The 24,244-nt window shown below is 32.6% G+C and overlaps 1 protein-coding gene across 1 annotated transcript in view; it reads left to right on the top strand.

Annotated features, from left to right (window-relative positions):
• LOC137931545 (serine-rich adhesin for platelets) overlaps positions 1 to 24,244 on the top strand; it is a 91,997-nt gene that overhangs the window by 52,458 nt on the left and 15,295 nt on the right. Inside the window, exons 11-17 of the mRNA XM_068774971.1 lie at positions 189 to 337; positions 952 to 1,154; positions 1,808 to 2,147; positions 2,882 to 3,033; positions 3,367 to 3,484; positions 3,926 to 4,063; positions 4,747 to 4,953. Of these exons, the coding sequence (XP_068631072.1) occupies positions 189 to 337; positions 952 to 1,154; positions 1,808 to 2,147; positions 2,882 to 3,033; positions 3,367 to 3,484; positions 3,926 to 4,063; positions 4,747 to 4,953 (1,307 nt within the window). The remainder of the gene's footprint in view (positions 1 to 188; positions 338 to 951; positions 1,155 to 1,807; positions 2,148 to 2,881; positions 3,034 to 3,366; positions 3,485 to 3,925; positions 4,064 to 4,746; positions 4,954 to 24,244) is intronic.

Genomic DNA, 24,244 nt, shown 5'->3' with positions numbered 1-24,244 from the left:
AAGATTCTTGTACAGTGGTAATAGAAAAATACTATTAATAATCATTTAAACAATATTGTCCACTTATGTATTGAGTTGAGAGAGTGTTCATTAAGTTTGCGAAGCGGGCTGTGGACAGCTATATTTATTTAGGTTTATTACAGAATTGTAAAGCACATGCTTACAAATATCACTGTTTTGTGTTTTAGAATTCTTTTACGAACCCATCGAGCGGTGTCATGTCACCGACGACAGTGAGCTCCAGTAAGGAGTCGAGCCCTTCGTGTAAGAGCGAGGAAAGCCACTTTGGTACCGCGGCCTGGCAAGAAAACGCCGCCGGAGAAGCCATGGCCACTAGGTAACAGTTCTATTAATTGTATACTTTGTCCCATCTTCCATTTAACGAATCCAATCGTTCTTAATTAGAAAATCAAGTCTCGTAGTACCAGTTCAAGGCGTTCTATAGAAAGAAACAGTTTCATCTAACGATTTAATTATCTGTAGATCGTAGTCGGGCCGGCGGACAATAATGACTTTTGGAAAACATTTTTGAATGAGGTACTTTTTACGTCATAATAGACCGTCATCTAATGGTTTATATTCTGTAGAGAATAACTCAGGATTATACTGAAAACAGTTTTGTACTCGTCTGTCAAAGATCAAATAAAACAATAATTAACTATGGATTTATTATCTCATTATTGTTATAGCAATATGTTATGTTAGAGCAATTTATATAAAACTGGGGCTTTCATAATATCCTATGTTACGTATTCATATCGATAACTCCTTGATTAAAAATTAAATTCAGGAGTTTCTCACTTATTAGGAACGGGGGACTGTTTTTCCTATTTCAATTTATAAACCCTTTATAAATCAATATGAAGAGAAGTGTTTTTTTTAATATGAAACGTAAAAATTTAAAATAAAAAAACCAGGATAATTTTTTCAAATATATTTGTGTAACTACAGATCTCAAGATGATGTCTCATTAGCACTAAGCGTGTCGAGTTGTGAAGATGACAAGTCCAAACTGGATACGAAAGAGAATCAGAAAGTTGTAGAGAAAGAAGTTCCCACGAAGACAATCGTCATTGCTGACGAACCACCGCATCCCCTGCTTATGAAGTCCCTTACGCTAAGCCAACACGACTCTCTGCGCGCAACTATGATGGGTCAGTACAGTTTTCAATAAAAAAATTCCGTTAAAAAGTTAACTGTGGTTTGACATTTGCACATCCATTGCTAAATTGACAATTGAAGTTTTGCAATATGCGTACACAAAGCAAACAGATGAATTTGTTAAATTAGTCGGAAATCGATGGATACAGGCCGTTTCGAAGCGGTCTAGTTAGAAATCTATTGTGGAGGTAGTGGATGTCCTTTGGCTGAAATAGATTTTAATTGAACCTTGTTCTCAGGATCAAGATATTAAAAGATGTTATATGTTCTTTTGAAGTGTTAGTTCTAGAACATTTATGTAATATTTATTTACACACGATTTAATTCTTTATAGTCCATCGACAATTTCACAAAATCGGTTCAAATCGAATTTAATGTAATTTGGTTTAGATGACGTCCACAAATGAACAAAGGCCTTCTGTAAAGATTTGAAATAGGGCCGGATTTGATGCAGCCGGCACTCAGCGGCGTTTCATTGAATAAAATAATTATTAGATTGTAATCCCCGATAATACAGTGTATAGCATTAATCGTTGCGTACTAAAACATTTTTTTTTCATTCTATTTTAAAATTTATTATTTCAAGTTTCGCTCCACTTTAATTATTTTTAATACTATAAAAACTTTTAAAAAATATATTTCACAGGTTCAATGACAAGTTCTAACTATAGTACAACCAGTACTTGCACAAACCAAAGCAACGATCATCACAATTTGACGCTTACACTAGAAGAGTCAAAATTCGACATCTCTGCATTGGAGACGTCCACGCAAAGCCTCCTTGACGACGAAACGTCGCCGGCCGATAGTCTTATATCTTCCACCAGTACGAGCGATAGTAACAATGACCTGCACGTAGATAGAGACGCACCGTCCATATCCAGCGCCTACCAGACTGCGAATACGAAGACCAAGTCCCCGGACCCGATCATTGAAGAGACAGACGGAGTTGACGGAGAAGTCTTGTCACCGGTGAAGGAAATCATGTAAGCATCTAGCAACTCTTTTATAACAAAAATCGCAACAACAACTAGTCTTGCGCTGCCCGCATCAAACGACCTAATAGCGATCAATAATCAGCGAAAAATTAACTTTTAAATATAAATAATCACATCTATAACATAGATTATAAATTGAAATAATTATATATTAATTCATAAATACAATAAAGCCACAAAATATATTTGATTCATGAGTAAGACCATTAAATCAAAAATACGAAATATTAAAAAGTATCTTTGTTTTTTTCTTTGTAAAACATTTAGAAGAATGAATTTATAGCTCATTTAATGGCAATCAATGTATAGTAAACCCTTTCAAAAACATACAAATACTAAGAAAAAGAGTATTTTCAGATTATTACACATAAAAATTAATTATTGTTTACTATATGACCCTGTAGACTTTTTTCTACCAGTAGTTATTACCTTGTAGCGCTCCTGTACAAAAAAAAAACGATTAAATTTTAGGGAACTGAAATGAGAAGTGAAATGGGAAATACACGTAATAAAGCTATAAAACTATTTGGTAGCAAATAAATATAAAAACTATACATTCATCTCTTTAAAGCTTTTGAATATAATAAACATCTACCCCTTGCGAATAACCAATCACCTTATACAAGAATGTAGTAATCTTATGGTTAATATAGCAGGCAGATCTAATTTCAAAAATCGAATATAAGAAAGATGGAGGATGCATCAGTTTTTCTTTTGAATAGCGAGACGGGTAGCGGGAGCGATAGCGGCAGCAAAAACGTCACGCCGCCGTCGCCGGGCACGCCCACACATGCGTCCGGTTCGCTCTCTCTCTCCGACGGACGTGACTTCTTCGACGACGAGATTGCTGACCAGCCAGCATTACTTTTTCGGAGTAAGTTTTAATTTTAAAAAAGTAGCATACATATATTTTACGTAACAGACATTAACATATATTATATTTAACATAATATTTTAATTCTTAATTGTATCTATAATACATTTACTTTTCATTAAAATATTAAGAGCACTGGCATAGTTACAAAAAAGGAATTAAAAAAAATGGCGGGTATTTAAAAACTAATAAAATATTAGTGTTAATAAAAATATCCGTGTTAAATATTCACTTCAACCAATTTTCGTACTTTAGTTATTTTTTTAAATTTATTTTTATGATAATTAAAGTATTTTTCTGAAATGTAAAACTTTAATGAACATTTAAAAACAGAAAACGCGGATGGAAGTCCTATGAATAAGAGAGCTGATTCAGAGGGCAATAAACATTTACGGAGGTCGAGGGAACGTATTACTTCTAGTCCGTTAGCGCAAAGAAGTCGGAAATGTAAGTAACGAACTGACCTCTTATTTTTTTACCATTACAACATAATCATTATACAACAACAACTAATAAAAATATACATTAATCTATTTTAATTCATTTGTACAATAATTTTCTTACTTTTATGACACCAGTAATACGTTTCATTGTAAGTTCTAATTGTTATATATGAATTATAGCCTAATTGAAGCTACGGGATGAGGAATTTAAAAAAATAGGGAAAAGCAGAGAAATCATCTTATAGAAATCAATTGTGGCAGTTTTTCTCTCTTATACAACTAAGAATTTTTGAATAAAGAAGTCTTGAATTTGCACTAATCACAAATATACATCAAAGATGGCGACGATACATCCCTGTAATAATTTTAATAAAATCATATTCAAAATTATATAACATCATGATTAATGCTTAGTCATGCATATTATAATTACAATTGTATACAGTGAGTGGGAGCCGCAACCCAGCAGCTGAGCGAACGCCTTCCCTAGATACGCTGTCGAGTCTTGCCTCTGATGATCTCATGATGGAAAATGATCTTGCCAACTCAATCACTAGCCTCCAAAGCGTCGATGATTATATAGAAAGGTAAACTTACTCATTACTTGTGTTTTACTTTTTTTACTACGCAATTGAGGTTAATTGAAAATAGGTGTAAAAGCTTTAAAGGGATGAATGTATAGCTCATTTACTGTCAAATAATGTATATACACTTCATCCAAAAATCAATTGTTTCAGAGACATTAAAGATTCAGTTTTTTATAAGAAACTCTGTTTACGAATAAAAAAATACTAACTAAAAAATGTTTAGCTTTTGTTTAAAGTGTAATCATTTTTGTATAGTTAAATATCTGATAATTCTTAATAAATTATGTAAAGTCACAAAAAGGTAATGAAAAATTTAAGACTTGATTAAAAAGGCTTAAAATAACAAAAAAGTGCTTTATTCAATTGTTTTCATAATGATAAAATATAATATAAAATGTACAGGTCATATTTGATCGCTATTCTAACTTTAAAATTATAGTGTTCCATGTAATAGTCCACAAAATTTCTCGTGTCTAAATCAAATAATATTGTTATATAATAACATTACTTACGTCTAAAAATTCGCCGTTTTGTGGTACCCTTAACGTAATTCTTTTTTCTAACATGCTTTCTACTGCCTGTTTTTAATATTCAACAATATTATTACACGTTTTTAATTTTTTTTAAGTATCAATGAACCAAAACATCTTCATAAAATTAAATTTATTTGTTCCTTCCTTTAGGTTGGACAGCTCTTTAAGAAGCGGCATTAACTCTTTGGATGAAATTCAATTACGACAAGAATTATCATCATCTAAAGCGACGATTCGTCAATGGAGTCAACTATTAGAGAAGAATAATATATTGGACAAACAGTTAGCAGCCATGGCACAAGGAAAACATGGTCCCGACTCTCTCACGGCTAGCAATAATAGCCTTACCAGTGCCGGGTGAGTACCTCGAGATTCATTATCGTCATTTTTCAGTCAAAGGATGTCCACAGCTGGGCGTAAGCCTCCTTCATAGATTTTCAATAAGACCAGTAGAAAGCAGCTTGCATACAGTCTACCTTGTCTACTAAAAACCTTGACAAGGTAATTACATAATGAAACCAAGACTGCTGCCATAAGTATATCGTTATATATATTACGTAAATAAATATAAAAGTATTTATGTAGGTGATAGTTTCATTTACTACTCGATTTTTAACAAAAATCTTTCAATTTTTTCTTTAGATTGTAAGTCGTAATTGTCTTGATATTAATCCTATTTATAATATGGATCGAGCAGTGGTTGCCCAGCGGTAGAGACTCAGATAAGCGTTTGTAGGTTGCGGTTTTGATTTCCTGGACAATCTTATATAATGCACACTTTGTGCTTTAATTATATATTATTGTCCCTGCCTACAAACAAACTTCGATAGGATGGGCAGCGGCATCCTCTGCGTACCATAATATTACACTGCGTTATCGTCAACCCGCCTGCCAAACCATTATGGTATATCCTGCCATTTATATCTTTGGGGGAGGTCTCTACGCCTTGCAATTGGCGTCTATGGGCTGAAACAACGACTCCGATAATATGGATTAAATTGACATTGAATATTTATCTATACATTTTAAATACATTATTACATACATATATATTAAGTACGTAAATATTCAATAGCAATTAAGTAGATGTGCCATTTGTCAACAGAAATACGATATTAGAAATGAAAGTTACTTATCTGTAACGTTGATAATAAATATGTATGTGTTTACGCTACACATTTCTTTTACTAGTGAGGCATCTTGCACAGTGATTTCATTATATATGTTAAGGCCTGTGTTCAACTCATTCATCTTAACATTTTCTACCGGCGAAATTTTGTGATGTTAGATAATTGATTTACGACTTTACTCAAAGACTGTTTTAGATAGATAATTTAAAACAGGTATCACCAAAGGAATACGAACAATAATTTTGATAATACTTAACATTAAAGATGTCGTTTTAATGGAAATGATCTTCTATCAATTTTTTAATAATTTTTTTTATATAATTAAACACTATATGAAGCAAATAACTTTTTATTATAAAATTAAATCACCAAAACATAAATGGCAACATATTGGCATCGCTACGGAAATAAAAGTTTATTTGAATTTATGTAACCTTTAAAAAACCTTATCGAAAGCTCATATACCTATACGTGTATTTTATTTTTAACCTACAATCTAATTTAGAACAGTATAGGAACGTTCCCTACATAAATAAGGTAAAATTACTTTCATCTTAACTATTTTCTATTATAATAATTACAAGTTTTAATACCATATGAGCTATGTGCGTTTTTATTTTTCTTAGTTTGAAATTTGAAGTAAATATATTTTATTTGCCTTTCCTGAAGTTGCCTCTTTGTATAATAATAGACGTTTTTCTTTATGCTTCTAATATATTTTAAAATAAAAATTTTAAAATTTTTATTATATGTAAGTGGTGTACGTCATCTTTAATGTTAAACGCTATGCAAAGAAAGTTTGAACATAAGAATCCAATTGCCGGCAAAGTTTACTAAATATACAACTGGAATGAAAAGATAACATTCATTGAAAGACATCTGATAAACATACTTCTTAGAAAACAACAATGCTTCAGATATTCTTCTTAATCACGTTGTTAATTGTTTATGCATGTAAATAATTCGTGCGGAAAAATACACAATAGGGTTAATAGTCAACGGTGTCATCCTATTTGCAGACGTGACAAAAATCACTGACTGATGTTCTTGATAACGATATGTTTTGTTATCTGAAAAAGCGATGAACTATTTACGATATCAGGATTATTGAAAAAATTCACACAGCGAGGTTTTTCGTTCATTAAAACTAGATTTGTTAAAACTAATTGCATGGTCAAACAATAAGTAAAACAGGATGATTAAATTTAGGCATAAAAGCTTCTAAGCGATTAATGTACATAGCTCATTTGCTGTTAATGAACATACCGTGCACCCTATGGAAAAATCAATGGTTTCAGAAAAAATAAATAACGTAATGATAATATAGTAAGAAAATGCGTTTTCTAAATTCGGGTTACTACAAAAAAATTATTAAAATTCATTTTTTTTAATTATCTTTTTCTAATAACTTGGTACTACCAAAAATATTGGCTTGTATTTAAATAGAAAAATTACTAATTTTAACAAATCGCAGAGCGATTACTTTATATAGATTGATAAAATTAGGTGTAAAAGTTTTAAATATTTTTGGTGACAACTGTAATAAATACACTTACATTCACCTCTATAAAGATTTTATGCATATAACCAATCAACCCGTACATAGATTGCTGTTTCAAGTTTGGTGTAATTTTACAATTCCATATTCGAAAAGCATCTCTCCATACATCGAGCTTTTGCGACAAAGCACATCTTTAAAGAAAAATTATTATAAATAATATCAATAGATATATATGATCTAAGCAATTAGAAAACATGTGATACGAAGCGAACTCCAATCTCTTTAGTTTATGATAATTCCCAACAAGCTGGTGTTATTAGCGAAGCTAACGAACCATCAGTAGTGGAAAGTTTAACGTTACACGTTCATATTTGAAAATAATTTCTTCATCTTTGTATCCGTAATTGGGATTACTTTCTCTCTACTAAGACTAAAACAAATTTTATGATATAAAAAAAAACATTGCATATATACATAAACATGCAAGGACTATCTAAAATGCAAATAATTAACTTTTCATAATTTAGGAAATCGCAAAAACAAAAACTTGCAATACGTGGATATTAGACTCTATTGTTCAGGAATAAAGCCCTTTCGAATAAAAATTGATCCAATACATTGCACTTTTTACTAAACGTGGATAGATGGCGCTTTCTACAAGTAACTATTGTCCACCTATATTTGACATTTATTTTATAAAGGATAGGACATGAAAAAACTTGTAAGTTTAAGCTGTTAAAACCGACGCCATGTTTGCCATGTATTTTACTTTAATCCAGCAACTATTTTTGGAGAATTAGAGAAGACTGCGTTCTTGAGATGTTTCCATAAAAAAATGACAAGGCAACTAATTTGTGCGTGGAACACCACGAAGACGACAAAATGATCTTATTAAAGAGAGATTGTCTCCTCTTCAATACGAATATTTTCCGAAGAATTCTTGTATGACCTCTATACCAGCATCGTGACAAATGTGTAACAAGTGGCTCCGTCCTGCTGGAACCAATGCGTGTTGCTGTACCGTATTTGTCTTACTGTTGTCTCAGTATTGAAGTACCCTTCTTTTTTCTTACGTATCTTCTTTCTGGCGGCCCTCTTGAATAGACGTATAGAATCCGTGTGGTGACTCATGTCAGTGACGCGCAGTCTTTATAAATCCCTTTCAATGCCTCGGAATCAATTTTGTAATCTTAGATTTTAACATCGTCATCCTAGTAAATAACTTTGAATATCCTTTGGTTAAAAATTAAATCCTCTGCCATTTCGTCCGTGGTTTGCGAAGGCTTTTAGGTAAGACTCTACTACAATGCTTTGTTGATGAAGTATAGTTAATAGTTGTAAAACTTAAAGTGCCAAAAACACAATTGAATTTTAAAAAAATTAATACGGGATGGTTGTTTATAGGTGTAAAAGCTTTAAAGGAGTGAATGTATAGATTATTTGTAAAAAAAATTTAAGCTATGACTTCACTTCTAATCAACAACCTAGAGAGATTACTCTAATTTTCTATTTAAAGGGCAGGTCAATAACTTGGAGTTCAGTTAGCAGGAATAAATAGTAAATAACGATAAAATATTTTATTGTTTAGTAATCCGAATTTCGATACCGGTTATTTATTTTATGCGAAAATCATAGATTTTTGACAGGATGTATCAAACATCAATTGACAGCAAATGAGCTATACATTCACAACTTTAACAAAAAAAGCTTACAAACCTATAATCAATCACATTTGATATTTAAGAATACTTTATGTGCTTACTTGTTTCCATTACGTATTATTTAAAATTATAGGTAGAAACTTCTTTAGCGTTTCGTCCAATGCAATACTACAACATTACAATGACTCGTAACTTCCCAAAATAATATTAGAAAGTACTCAAAGAAAACAGTTTGTCAACGTTTCTTATATGTACAGAAACGATAGTCAAAGACCGTTAAGTGAATTAACTGGTGACTAGTGTACAAGAAGATTTAAGACACAGGCTTTTGTATAAAACTAAAGCCAATTCTAACGGCAATAAATATAGACCTGTACATTTTACATCATACAGAAGAAACAGAAGTTGCCAAATTCCTTGATAGTCCAAGCTATATTTCAAAATTTTTAATTTTTCTCAATGGAAATTAAATTGGTTATAAAAATTTTTACAAAGATGGTATCAATCTTTTTTTACAGAAATTATATTTATTAAAAACATGAATGAAAATTACAAAATATACATATTGAGTTTAAATATTGAAAATTCAAGATTTTGTGAATGATTACCTATTGTTAGTGGTTTAAAAGACATTTTGAAACACGTACGGATAGATATTAATTTTTCCGACTATAGCAATACAAAAATTAAAACGGACTCTGGTTAATTTATAGAGAACCAGAAATAATCCTTTAGAATGAACTCAGCCTTGCCTTTTCGTTTTGTCTTGTCATTGTCAGTTCTTTGTTGATGGTATAGCAGAAAGTATATTTAGAAACTTACTCTCTTGACCATTGATTTTGGGTATATATTGGAAGGATTGTTGGAAGACTTTGCATGCGGCTTGTGAGTTCAGACCCTCCCTGTTTATAGTACACTAAAATTATTTTCGATATGTTTTTCCGGTTTTTGGGGGTAGGTCACTGTGGCCTTATTGCGAGTTAGACTTATTTTTTGGGTGTTGATATTCATCAGGGTCCCTCTGGAATAACGACTCAGGCCGTTACACTTGATATTTCATCGGATTGCTGCGCTTGGGCGGAATCTCCGTAAGGTAACCAAGCGATGGATTCGCAGAAGTGGAACGACCGGGGTAGCTATTCAATGTGTTTAAGTTTTCGATTGTCTTACTATAATCGGACTAAAAATTTCGTTGCTACTTGTTTGTTTTTTCTCTTCGTGCTTTTTGTTTTCGATTACTCGGCCGACAACTACTTCGGTGACGATTTGCGATTTATTTACACTCGCACATTAACTCGAAAATACTTAATACTTTACTGTTACACAGATTACTAAGAATTTATAAATATCCAATAGGCTTACATTTTCTGATAATTTTAAATATTACCTACAACAAACAACAAAATTATTATACCCCTGTTTTATGTGTAACAAATTTACACAAATGTAAAATAATAAAAAATGTAAAAATGTGTGTGTAAAAATGTATTATACATAGTGCAGAGATTAGAGTGGTATTATATATCAACATTGCATAAATATTAATAGAAAATTTAGTAGTCATGACAGTTAAAAAATTAACTAAGAATAATATACTTGGATAGGCTAGTGATAAGACTATACAATCATTCCCGGATAGAACTCCAATTGTCATATTAATCGCCCGCTTCTTCAATCGACCTCCATGCGTCATGGTACTACCACAATGGTCTTGTGTAACAATAGAAATTATTCCCCGCCATCTTAATGTCAGTACCAAACCTTGTTTATACGACTGGAGTTAAACAATTGACATTTGTTATGTATCAAAATGCGTTTCTTAAATAATCGAATAATTACGAAGATTTGTTTCACTTCATTATTAGGTAAACAAGTCCATGGGTCGGACTGTATACAACAAAGTTCCACAACATATCGTAGACCTTTCTTTACTTAGTTATAAATCTAAAATTAAAAGAATGTTACTAAATAAATCTTTTTAGAGCATTCAAGATTTTTTGATTGATCGAAACCGTGAGGAATATGGTTTGTTGACCCATTTGCGTGGTTGATATTATAATGTAAAAATAAATATATATTATGCATCATCAAATATTGTTACATTATATTTAAAGAACAGCAACTGTTTAATTCCCGGCAGGATTTTCTCATTCCGAGCCGGTAGTAGTTTACTACTTTTGATGTTAATATAATTAATAAAAAGAAAGAAGTGAGTATTGAAGCTTTCAAATCTCTTTAAGAATTATGCGGTCAACTGACACAATCGGTTATTTCGAAAGGCGTTTCGTAAGACAAATTTCGCGCTCTAAGCAGCAATTTTCAAGGTGGATTTTACGGCGAGCTTTGTGTCGAAAGGTCCTTGCTCCATGAGGTAATCAGATAAAGCCGCTCAACGGAACGGCAGCTGCCATAGGGCTGTTCATCTCGCCGCGTGCCTGCGCCCGCGTGCCTCACTTTAGTCTGCAACAAGACGCGCGCGTGGCTGTACGCAGCGCGTACGTATCGAAACACGTGCCGACTCCAAACCGATGCGATCAAATTTAAATCTATACATCGATCATTCACGGGTCATTGAACGTATCGGAACTACAATTGAACTATTCAGTGAAGTGAAGTTCATTACAAGTGTTCAAAAATCTTGTTTATGGCCTAGACATTAAGTCAATTACGTGGTGCATAAATCTCCGGAGGGATTTACAGTAAAGCTCATTAGGACGTGCCTACGTAAAATTTTACAGTTTATTGTTTGCATTGTATCGAGTGTATGTTATGCAGTCTTTGTAATAAATATAAATGTGTTATGTGTTTAAACAACAACAGATTGATAACGTATCTATAGTTTCCTCTGTTATCTTCGGTTCAATAAATTTTTGCAGCCGGTAAGGTCTCTTTGTAGGCGTCGGTACATTACTATTTGCTATATAGGCAGACATTTTAAAAATACCTTACTTATAGAATTTTTTTTATTTTTATCCATAAATATAATAACTGAAATAGGATAAACTTTTAAATTATTATCTGCGATTTTTGTTACTTTTTACAGGATTTGATTTTTGATGAACAGTTGTCAATTTTATGGACGTAAAATAATTCCTAGAGTTCCCTTATAGTTTTTTAGAAAACAAATACCATGGACATCTTTTTATCTTTCTACCATCATCAATATGAAATTGATAAGATCCTATTTATTTCACAAAGCATGGCATAATATAATCTATCAGGGAACAATTTCGTAAGTGAGTCCTGAGACAGATGTAGCTGTAACAGCTTTCCTCGGCTACCAGCTACTAACTACACTGTGAATAAAGATATCTTTTTTATAATTTACATATACGAGATGATTGTTTATAGCTGTATAATTATTGTTTACTATTTGTCCCTGTCAGTCCTTTGCCAGTCTTTTGACTTCGTGCATTCCAATACAAAAATACACATTTCAGAGTGATCATACATAAAGATGTAGGGTGATTAGAAGTAGTTGTAATAAAAGCTTTAAAACTATTTGTCGATGAGCTATACATTTATCCTTATGAAGCATTTAAGTTATAACCAATTACTCAACGATACAATTAATAACATGATGTATATCATTAATCTAGTTTTATTAATTTGATTATTGACTATCATTATAATATTTTATTAACGACTTTAGTGTTATTGTTAGTTGTACCGAACGAAAAAAATACATCGTATATAACACGTGTTCAGAAACTCCAATACTTTAGTTCCCTTTGAATAGACTACAGTGGGGATAGGATATTCTTTTGTTGCCAGTATTCGGTATCCATGGCAACATTGAATAGCACCGAAAGCTTTTTATTGCGGGCTTTATTCGCCCGCTGCGGCCACCGGTTTCACGTGCAGTATTGAAACACAAATGTGTGATTACAGTGATGAAGATGCACCTAATTACGAAGATTCGTGAGTTAAAAGTGAAATCAAACAATAGTTTCGGTAGCTCATATTTTCATACGTAAAATAAACTAGAACATTATGTCCATTTTTTTCTAATTACCGATTTCATTTCTAACCAGTTTGCTTTAATTATTTCGGCTGCGTTTAATTTTCATTTTAAACAGCAATTTCTTTATCTGAAACATCTCTCTGTTTCGCTATTATATATTAAGCCAAGTAAATTCATATCTTAAATATATTTGTATTTACTATAGCTCATTTTTATCGCTATCCGGACCATATATAGAAGTATTTTTAATTACAAGGTGATTGGTAATATAGTTGTCTCGACCTGGCTTACACTGCTGCCCAAGTAGTATTTGCACATTCCACGGGTGCGTTGGTATAAGGAGTAAAAAATTTAAAGAGATGCTCCACCTTGACTAAAAATCATTGGTTTCAGCAATAACCAAATAATAATATAGTAGGCTAGAGCATTTTCAAATTTGGAATTACTACGTATTAAAATTAAATAATGTTTATTATCTGTCTTGTCGCATTCCATATCTTAAAATTATCACTTTATACAGAGTGAAATAAGTGTAAAAGCTTTATAGGCTTTTGCTTAGAAATGAGCTATACACACCTCTTAAAAGCATTCACATCTTTAACCAAAGCTTGTCAGTGGTACAGATGAACGTGTTTCATTTTGTAATCATACAAAATTGTTAATCTGTTTACAACTTTGCATATGATAAGATACTTTTTATTATTTTTAAAATGGAATGTGATTGAGTGTTACTATTTCGTAGATTTTACGAGTCGTGTCTGTCAGTATCGACTGCTGAACGTTGGTGTTGCAATCAGTTTGAAATTAAAATGAACGGTAAACTGATGGTTAGCTCTTGCTGGTACCTCCGCACGGCCGCCTATTATTAATCATTGCAAGAATGTTTAATAAACTTTTTTGTTGCTTTTACACACATACGTGGCCTCGTTCGTGTACCTCTAGTCCATTTATTTAACCAGTCATAGAAACGGACGCTTGTTTTTTTTTGTAGCGATACACCATTGCATAAATAGAAATTAACAAAAATGGACTAACACTGAAAAAAATTACCTTAGTGTTACAAAAGTTCTGTTTATAGTATAAATGTATATTAAAGATTAAATCACACTAGTAGATATAGAAGATCATATTTAAACAAGTTGGTGCAATTTAAATTAACCGAAGCAACTATTAAAAAACGTTTTTTTTTATAAATAAAAGTCAGTATTTTTCATTAAGGGAGAATAATAATAGAAACTGCGTGGCATGAGTTTGCACAATAAACAGAAGAGTAGGACATTACAATAACCGCAGCTTTTCTAATTTGTATAAAAATAATGAATACGTCCAAACGAGCACACGATCAAGTAAACAAGAATAGTAATAATAAGATTAACATAAAAGAAACATTTATTTATTTATACACTTTTTTCACCACTCATGTAACTGGACTTTAAAAGCATTGTCTATGAGTCAATTCAAAAAATTATTATTAAATTATGTCCGTAATTAAGATTAATATGCATATTAAATATTAATTGTTTGTGATTTTTTAATAACAAACACTAAACTGTAATATAGTTTATTGTAAAGGGAATAAATTTTATCACCGGAAACTCTACTGTGCACTATTTTTTAATAACCTACTTCTTTATAGTATTATTCTCATATAAATGGTGAATATAAACATGTCTAAGGTATTACAATTAATGTTATAATATTGTCACGCATTGCTTCAAACATTTGGGTCGAGAAACATGCTTAAAAATAATAAAAAGCTTAAAAAATGTCATTCCACTGTCTTTAAATAGCAAAGAAATTTTAAATCTTTGTTGGTGGTAGTTAGTTCCCAATATGTCGACAGATCGAATGTTGTTTCAGACGAATTTAATTGTAACGAGTTATAGTTTTTATCTATTACAAAAAATAAATATTTGTAACATTGTATAAGGTCATTGCCATATATAAATCATTTTAAACTAGATACATAATATACAAGCAAAAACTCTAAGATGCTAAGTCATGATTTAATCTTTCATTTTAAAATATATTTCTTTAATCAATGAGTTTTCTGTGTAATATAGGTGATTGTTAATATATTCGAGCTTTAAAGGAGCGAATATTATAGCTCTTTTGTCAGCAAAATGGTTTAAAGCTTTTTCAGTCACCATGTATAAAGTGATCACTCTGAAATATCTTCTAGTTAGTTTGTGAAATGGTATCTTAATTTATTTTTTCTATTGAAATGCAACAGGCTAATAACTTTTAGCAGTAAAATGTCTGCAGGGGTATATGGTAAATAATAATTAATTGTAATATGAAGTAATCCTGGTTTTTAAACAAGCTTTGCCTTATTATACATACAATCATTATTTATACATATTACATTATTTTGTTATGTCTGCAACCGTTGATTTTGGATAGGATGTACCGTGCATTAATGACGGCCATTAAGCCATACATTCAACTCTTTAAAACTTTTACAACCTATAATCAATTACTCAATAATCTATCGCGTGATAAATTTGAAAGCATTTCAAGCTAAAGGATATTTGTCAAATTTTCGTACAAGTGAAGTCATTGCTTGTTTAGTATATTTAATTATAATAACCTAATCAACAGTTACCTGTAATGAGAAACCTTTCTAATAGGCATGACATAAAAAGTTGCTCACTTTTTAAAAGCCTGTTCTAACTTTACCGGACGTATAAATTCATTAAACGTTTGAAGTAGGCAACTGGTATGTGTGTAATTCTATCATTTAAAATTACACATCTGTTTACGTAAGCAGTTTTTAATATATGGCCTATACAAGCAATGTGACATAACGACATGAAAAGATCTGCCAAAAATTTCTAGTTACTTGTTACACACATTGTACAAATAGTAGGTATATATTGGAGATTTTGAATATTTCCTGTTTGTGTTTTGTCATGCTATGAACGTAATATCGGTTGTAGTTCAGTATTGGTATCTTTTTCACCTTTATATCTATCTATATGCAAGTCTGACATTATGTTAAAATATCATATCATAAATTATATACTTTTCTTTTCGTATTCGTGCACTCTTGTCAGAGTTGTCCTGATCCTTGTAGCCCTTTGTTTGGCTGAGTAAGAGTATTCATTTACCGACTTATTGGTGACAGTTTTGATGATGTCTGTCCCTCTCACTGGAGAGCGTCTAGGAGATCACTTGCCTTCATTATTCCTTGCACCAACAAACGTTCCATTGAGTCCTCGTTACGAGTGATACATTCAAAGACCTTGAGGATTCGTATTTGCACATTCGACGATAACCTGTCTTTTATATTGAGTTAAATTTAAAGCTTTGCCATAAGATAAATAAAGCAAGATATTTAAGGAAAAACATTGCACTTTAATATAAGAATAATAATAGAGCGATGCCACAGACATAAAAAACTGGTTTTAATTTTAATATCAGTAAGTTCTTAAAATAAAACCAGTTCTGTTTCGCGACTTTTTAATATAGTCATTTACAAATAAAATGTTATTTAATAAAAAAATGCATTTTATACACGCAAATACAATTCTTCCCTATTAATATATTACATATAACTATAACAACTCTCAACAAAAAGTAGGAAGAGTATTGTATAAAAATACCATAATAATATTTGCACAAACACCTAGACCTTATGTATGAGTAGAAAAACATTCTGTTATCCATTGTCATATTTAAACATCTAAGAAAAGTGATAGTGCCGTATTACAAGCATTGTTGTCAGTTGAGAAGTTGTTGCGAAAAGGACTTAATTTACATTCGAGGATTTTCGTTGCTGCATAATAATTACGCCTTTTATAGGGTCGTCACGTTCAAGCTCGGGTTCGAAATCCAATAGCTCGGTTAAATAGGATTTAAAGTGAATCTAAGTATATAAAATAACGTGCATATAGCTCACTCGGCCCACCTCGCCAAGGTGGACAAAAAGTAGTTAGGTTATGTAAAAGGTCATCTTTCCGTAGAGTACCAAGCGACAAAGCTTAGGACAGAATACGCATAACCTGAATCCACGGCCTCGGGGCACGACGGAATCACCAACAAGTGACACTATACAGATATAAGTACTAACTTACAATGCGGCAAGTATCAATAGCTTTTTTCCCACTAAGCGAATGAAAACCGCGCTTAATTCCCGGAGGCCTTTTAAACTGTGTCTAACCTTACCCATACAAAAGACCCATTTTAGTCCGAATTTAGTGAGATTTTTTTTGGAACCTAAAGAACTCTCAATGTGCGCACACTTTGGCTTCATAACCAAACATTCTTTAACAAATCAAAACAAATTCACGAATGTCGCATCAAAGCCATCTTTCTAACGTCGCAAAAGCTTTCGATAAAGTTTAGCCCTAGGTCCCCTCTTGAAGATTCTAGTGCCCAATCCCTCCATGCAGCGTCCACCTCCGACTTAAGCTTGGCGGCTAGTCAATCCAGTAAAAATTTTTTTATTTATTTATCCACTTAGGGTTTTTTATAGTGATTTTCGTAAGAACCTAAATCAAATCGAACTCTTGATGATAATTCAAAAACATCACAAGAGAGTGAATAGTGAACAGTATGTCGTTTTAAGTATAGCAACGCCGTACACAGTTACTAACAAGAGTTATTAATGTTATGTAGCCTAAAAAAAGGCACAACAAACTTAATATTACTAGTGCGTATCTTATACCCATTTTTAAATGTTTTTTTAATATACGTATGCATATAGACAAAGATTATCATGTACGTTTATAGCTACTATGAACCAGCCAGAACTGTGGCTACCGACGAAACTCAATAAGTAACTAAAACGAGATGTAAACTCGGCGCCCTATGCTAATTGATATTTATTACCAATCAACAAAATCTGAAAATACCAGTGAGGCAGTTAGCATTCCGCAAAAAATAGTTTATTCAGAATGCCTGTCATGAATAATAAACGCGGATTTATTAACTTAAATAATCACTATCAACTCTGTTTAAGTAAACTATTTCTACTTATTCATTAGGAAACTTGATTGACGTGAAGTTAAAAGCGGTGCACGAGCACTTAACTTTAACTAGAATAGCCATAATGATAACTAACTAAGCGCAATCTTAAGGATAGCTTATGCAGTCTACAAGAACAAAAACAGATAAACAAAATACACTGTACATTAGTGCCACATGTTTGTAACGGACAATAGTGAAGTGAAAAGTATGATGACGACGGAGAGACCTAATGTTGTGTCGGAGAGAGAGGCGCCGGCGAAGGGCCTCGTAGCTCAAGTGGTGACTATGCTCAACGGCCAGGCACAAAGGTAAGAACAATACCGTCACACGTTTATAAATATCGTTAACGTAGAGCTTGAATATGAAATGGACAAGACTACGCAAAAAAACGTTTAATTTATCAATCGAAGAAGTATTCGTTTTCAAACTTATACCAACTCTGTAATAACATTTGCAATAATGGAGTAAAAACAAACGATTGATTATTTTTTTGAAAGATTGTAAGTAGCAAAACTTAAGGTTTTTTCTTTTTCGTTTCATATTATAATTCGTCGAACGTAAAATTCGTTATATGTTTATATATTCTTTCCAGTGAATGTACTGTCTTTCTTTTTCAACTTGCCCGTCTTTAATAACTTGTATTTCTTTGTATTGTGTGCCAGCAGATAATATATCAAATTTTAATTTATAGAAACCTGTTATTATAAAGATATTGCAAATATCACAAATTTGAATAATTCACGTTTATCATTATTCGATTTCAATACGTAATACGAAGATGACGTAGTAATAGTTGGTTACGTTAGACAAACCATTTCCATATTTACTCCCACCACAGTTTAATAACATCTAACTACCCGGCAACACATTAGTTGTTTAAAAAAGCCAAGAAAAAAGTGAAACGATTTGAATCAGTACAGGCTAAAGTGCAAGGGGGGTAAAAATTCTAAATGGTTGGTGCTTACATAAGGTTTCAAAATATCTAGGATATTAATATTCAAAACTTACCGATTTTAGATTTTTGATAACTAAACATTAAAATTTTAATTTCTCAATATATAAGTTTCTCTTTGAAAAATTTTACTAATTTTTAATACTAAGCAAATATGTAATTTCAATCAGTAAATCACTACCGTTCTTTATATAAAATTAATAATTACTATTTAACACAAATTAATTGTCCATTCACTTCTTCATTAACAACTTTCACCGTAAACGTTGATTTCAATCTTATATTCCATTCAAATATTCTCAGTGAGCTATAATCAACCCGTAAAAATATGACATAACGACTTGACGGCTAGTATTTTTACGAGTAACGGGTAATGAAGTAAATATGTGTTAATGTTACCAAAATTATTTTTACTACCGAAAAACTGTTGAACAGAATACATTTAGTATTCATTTAAAATGTATAAAATAAAGAACAATATAAGAATAGCGACCTATATACACAAATGTTTTTAAGCCGAAGCCACATTGTAGCAGTATTGTTTCAGTGGCATACGCTACTCAAGTTACGGTGTCGAATTTCTATCGCTCTCAATATCTTACGCATTTTATAACTTAATTATAACTATTTTTTTCCATATACATTGTACAACCTTTTCTTCATTCGGTGACTATGTCAATAAAATGACATAAAACTTACTTCGTGCTATTTTTAAAAAAAATAACTTAAGCGAGTTGCAACTAAATGTGTATAAATAAACTGCCGCATTAACCGGACTTCCCTCCTTTTTATAACATGGCGTTCGTGATGATTACGGAAATCTTACACAACCACCGTCGACAATTGCAATATAATATACTATTACTCATATATGATGATGTATACAATAGGAACGGCTAAAACTTCTTCTCGTCGAATACTTCCCTTACAGATCGTATTGGTAAGGTCTATCACGATACTTCTATCACTACATGACAGTTTTATTTCGTCATCGACTAATGCTGTTTGCTTGTTACCACGTTCAGCTTTAGTGGGTTTGTAGATAGCACTTTATAGTAACTAAGCTCGAAATTTGTACAAGCCTAGGCTTGTACTATTACATTATACATTTCACTGGACAAGGAGCGCCAAACTTTTACATCTCAATGGCACGCAAATAGAGACCTTGACTTAGGTTTCCCACGATACGCGATTGATATTACAATCCTCGGCATAATCGGTTGCTGTCTGCCTTATTGTCACCATTTCAGCCACAGGACCTTCGCTGCTGGTCGTAAGCCTCCACCATAAGTTTCGGCGCTTTCCGACATCCATAACGGGATCTCATTTGTCTTCCTTGTGCGTGAAAGTCCGACGCAGCTCTTGTCAGTTCGTAGGCTCCTGTCCAGAACTTTTCCACTGAGCTATGTTGCTCACTTTCTTATGTTTACGATTCTAACATTTTAATATAAAGTAAAATCTGTAAAATTACGATATGATTTTTGCGCACCACCGGGGATGATAAAAAACCTTTTCTCTGTCTCTTTTATTTAATGCATAAGCATTACTGTGTTTTTCCATAAGAGCGCTTTGATTTAGTATTATTACTGGACTAGAGAGGTTTTTTTAGCTCGTGTCTCATTGTAATAGGTGAAGTTGTCGTGTTGTGTATTATTTTATGTTATTAAATTTTGTAAGCTGTAATAGTCGATCCATTACACTTGCAGTTAAAATAATCATCAGATACATGTCAAAATATTTAATATTTATCATACAACAGTTTGTATGATAGACTTTAAGACCTTACTGCGATATATCATTACGATACCACTAAAGGATATCTAGTACAACATTCCGCATTGTTTCATTTAAAGAAGAAGTATTAACTTTGCAAGAGAAACTTATTTGCGGCCCTATCAATATATCCGTAGGGTCAATTTTAATAGTAATTTCGGCCAAATAAAACTCCTGAAATAGAAAAGATAGTATGAAAGAAGATTAGTCAAGGATTGAGACGTAAACAACAATTTAATTTTATATATATAGTTTATTAGAACGGACCAATCAAATTAAAAAAAATTGTTTATAAAGAATTAATATTCTTATAAATAATAAAAATAATAAAAAATATTTTTTTTTGCAGCCCACATAAAGTTCAGCATTCTTTATATGGCCCGAGTTAGCTTTTGAGTTTGACACCTGGGATTTAAAGTAAAACTATAGTACTTTGATAATCCCTTCACTAAATTTGCGACCTCCATCTCATATGTCGGTGACTTGTTTCGATTGCATTCCGACGGATCAGTTTACATTTATTTCAACAATATCTTTTTGTTTATAATTTAAATTTATATATACAAAGTAATTCAGTTGGATGTTTTTTGTTATGAACCACGTAAAATGTTTAATTCTACTCATGATTTTAGTAATTTACTACACATATACTGAATGCGTGTTTTTTTTAAATTACTTTAAAATACATATTATTACTAGATGAAACACATCATATTAGTGTGAAGTAGGACAACCTTATTCGGCGTACAAACTACTTCAATACTCATTATAAAGTATGATCGCAGACTGTCTAAAACAAAATAATTAATTCAATCCGTGAGTCCTTTTTAAACAATTAGACGGCAGAAGTGGAAAAATAATCAAGGTCTCTTGAAAGTAAGAGTGAACAGGTACATACTGAGTCTGCGTGTTTCATCTTTGACCACGTCACGCTGTAATCTATCTACGCATAATTATACCTTCAGACGACAAGTGGTGTTAAAAAACTTTCTTTGGTAAAAGTAGTAGTAAAGGTAGTAGTAGAATTGTAAACGACAAAACGAGAAACATTTGCGACAAAGGAAAAGACAACTAGATGTTCAATGATTAAGAGATGACAGTGGAAGTAGATCGTGTAACTACATCATACCAAATACAGAACTTAGAGAGGGATCACTCCCACTCTAAGTCCTATATTTGATAACAAGTATATTATTAGTACCTGATCGTCAACTATCTTCATGACCTATCTAATGTTATAATTAAGAGTTACTACTTATAATATTTAGCAGCCCACAACCCTGGATATGTCAAAATCGGTATAGTATTTTACGTAATAAAGATTAATATAGCCTTCTATGAATTAATAAAAGAAATAATTAATAGTATAGAGAAAAAGCCGCACATTACAGCTTTGTTCATGGATGTGGTGAAATCTTTCGATGTTGTTGACCATAGCGTATTATTAAAAAAAACTTGAAACATATGAGCTATTAGGAAAAAATGTAAAAATTAATTGAATCGTACCTAACAGGTAGGAGGCAAATAACAAATACTAACACTGTTCCAGTACTCAATGCGAAACTACACTTTCATCCGGGGCTAAAACAATCCAATATTTAAATATTTATCCATGTCCTCTACGAACGGTTCGGAGAGTATAATTTCGATTTTGTCATTTCAAAAATAACATTCTAAAGAATTATAAAAAGTCATACAAAATATATTACACATAAATACTTTATACCCTCAATACTAATGCAGACGTTGTTCATCTATAATAAAGTACAGGAAATACCAGAACGTAATCCAACACTTCAGGTTACAGTAGTTGATAACACATACAGATATTTTAAAACTAGTTCCTTATACATATTTTCTTTCATCCTTATACTCGTATACGGAGTTAGCATAAATCTTTATTTCTTACAATGGCCAAAAATAAATAATTTTTATGTTTGAAAAACAAATAAACATTTATTTTTAAATTTATTTGCTGTCTATATATTACTTCGATTAAATTTATATGACTTTGTATAAATAAATCCGACCCAATTAGAAACTTACAAGTAAAAGGATGTCTGATCTCGGTTTTCAAGGATAACAGCTTGTTTAAGTTTCCTTTAGTGTAAATTTATTTTTCCAAGAAACTTGTAAACATCTATAGCCCGCACAAGTTCTGAGCACCAAATTTAGTAAGTGTCATCGGGTAATCCTATTGAATGTTTATCGTTAGACTAGAATAACATATTATAATATTTTATTTTATAACATGTAACAAAATATGTAGGGTAAATATATTTTATTTCATTTACACCTCAGCAACAGGATTTCTAACAGGATTATAAAACACGCGTGACCTATTCATTACACTCTAAGATATAATACGACTTATAATAAACTTAAACGACTTCAATTTCACTCGTTTCGGAGTAACTAAGAGCCTTAAATTGCCGTTATTTTTGACAAAGGGGTTTCGCTCCGCTGATTGGGCTAAGTATTGCACCCATTGGCCAAAAAACTAAATCTGATAGGCTCTGTAGTAATTTCGTAATATTTACTGATATTTAAAGTTAAGGGTTGCACGGATTACACTTTATAAAAATGACGTCCACTGCCCGACATTGGCTTAGATTAGATTGGCTCTTAGATTTCCAAAAGTGCCAGTAGACAGCATCCTGCCTCGATCGTCTGCCCACGACCTTAACTGGGAATCAACGGTGAATTAAAATAAAAAAGAACTAGTATACTAAAAATTATAATACTCAGCGATTTATTTATAAAAAAGCAATGTGTTGGAAGCATAGTTCACAAATATAATACATAGCAATTCCTCTGTTGCACGACGATTATGAGAATTTTAAAACTAGCTTATGAATCTCGTCTGAAGATCAGCTGCGAGGGGGAAGTTATTGAGCGAACGCACGCATGCGCCGTGCCCGTTAAGGACATCTGAGCCGGCAGCGGCCCTTCACTAGATAAACAAACGCAAACCAGACGGTGACACTGACCCACAGACACTGCCCTCCACAACCGTCTCAATATAAATCCGTCCATCAACACGAGTAATTAAACCCGAACCTAGTTAATTTTTAAAATGCCGCTTATAGACGAGTACGTACGCGAACTATTGTGGCTTCGTTGCGATCCTAGACTGTATAAAATTACATGCGAAAGAAAGTGTTTTGCGGTACCAGTGCGGGGCAACGAGCGTGACGCGCGCTACGACGACGCCTATCAACATTAGTGTCATTTGATGTTCTGCCATTCGACACACCTAGCTGCGTCATTCGCCACGCTTCAGATCGGCGTACATATAGTTCATGTACTTCGTATCAGTAATTACGAAATGACTCAAGATAGACGGTTCGTCGCCGCTGCCGTTCGCTTCTAATTTAGGTGGTGTAACAGTACAATGCGAAATCGACGCCGGGTCGAAACGGAGTGTGACAAAAGGAAATCGTGATTGTTGTGATCTGTTCGGCATGAGCGGGTAGGGTCGGCGCGACGAGATCTCATTTTTCCGGGCGAGCTGGTGCCGCGGCAGAGGCGATATCGCGCCGCGCTGCAAGCTTCAGTCGAGCGTGTGCGTGCGCGCCGTGAAATTCTCTCGCGCGTTATGCGTTCAGTGTGTGCCACGTCGGCCTGTCCGACTCAGGCTTTGGGGGCCCGTCGCCAGAAGACTGACCTGCACGTGGCGGAACCCTCCATGCGCTC

The sequence above is a fragment of the Battus philenor genome, unplaced genomic scaffold (assembly GCF_028537555.1).
Source record: "Battus philenor isolate CCGP_79_NKW_IND1 unplaced genomic scaffold, ilBatPhil1.0.hap1 SCAF_8, whole genome shotgun sequence".
NCBI classification, from domain to species: Eukaryota; Metazoa; Arthropoda; class Insecta; order Lepidoptera; family Papilionidae; genus Battus; species Battus philenor.
This window is presented reverse-complemented; position numbering and strand designations above follow the sequence as displayed.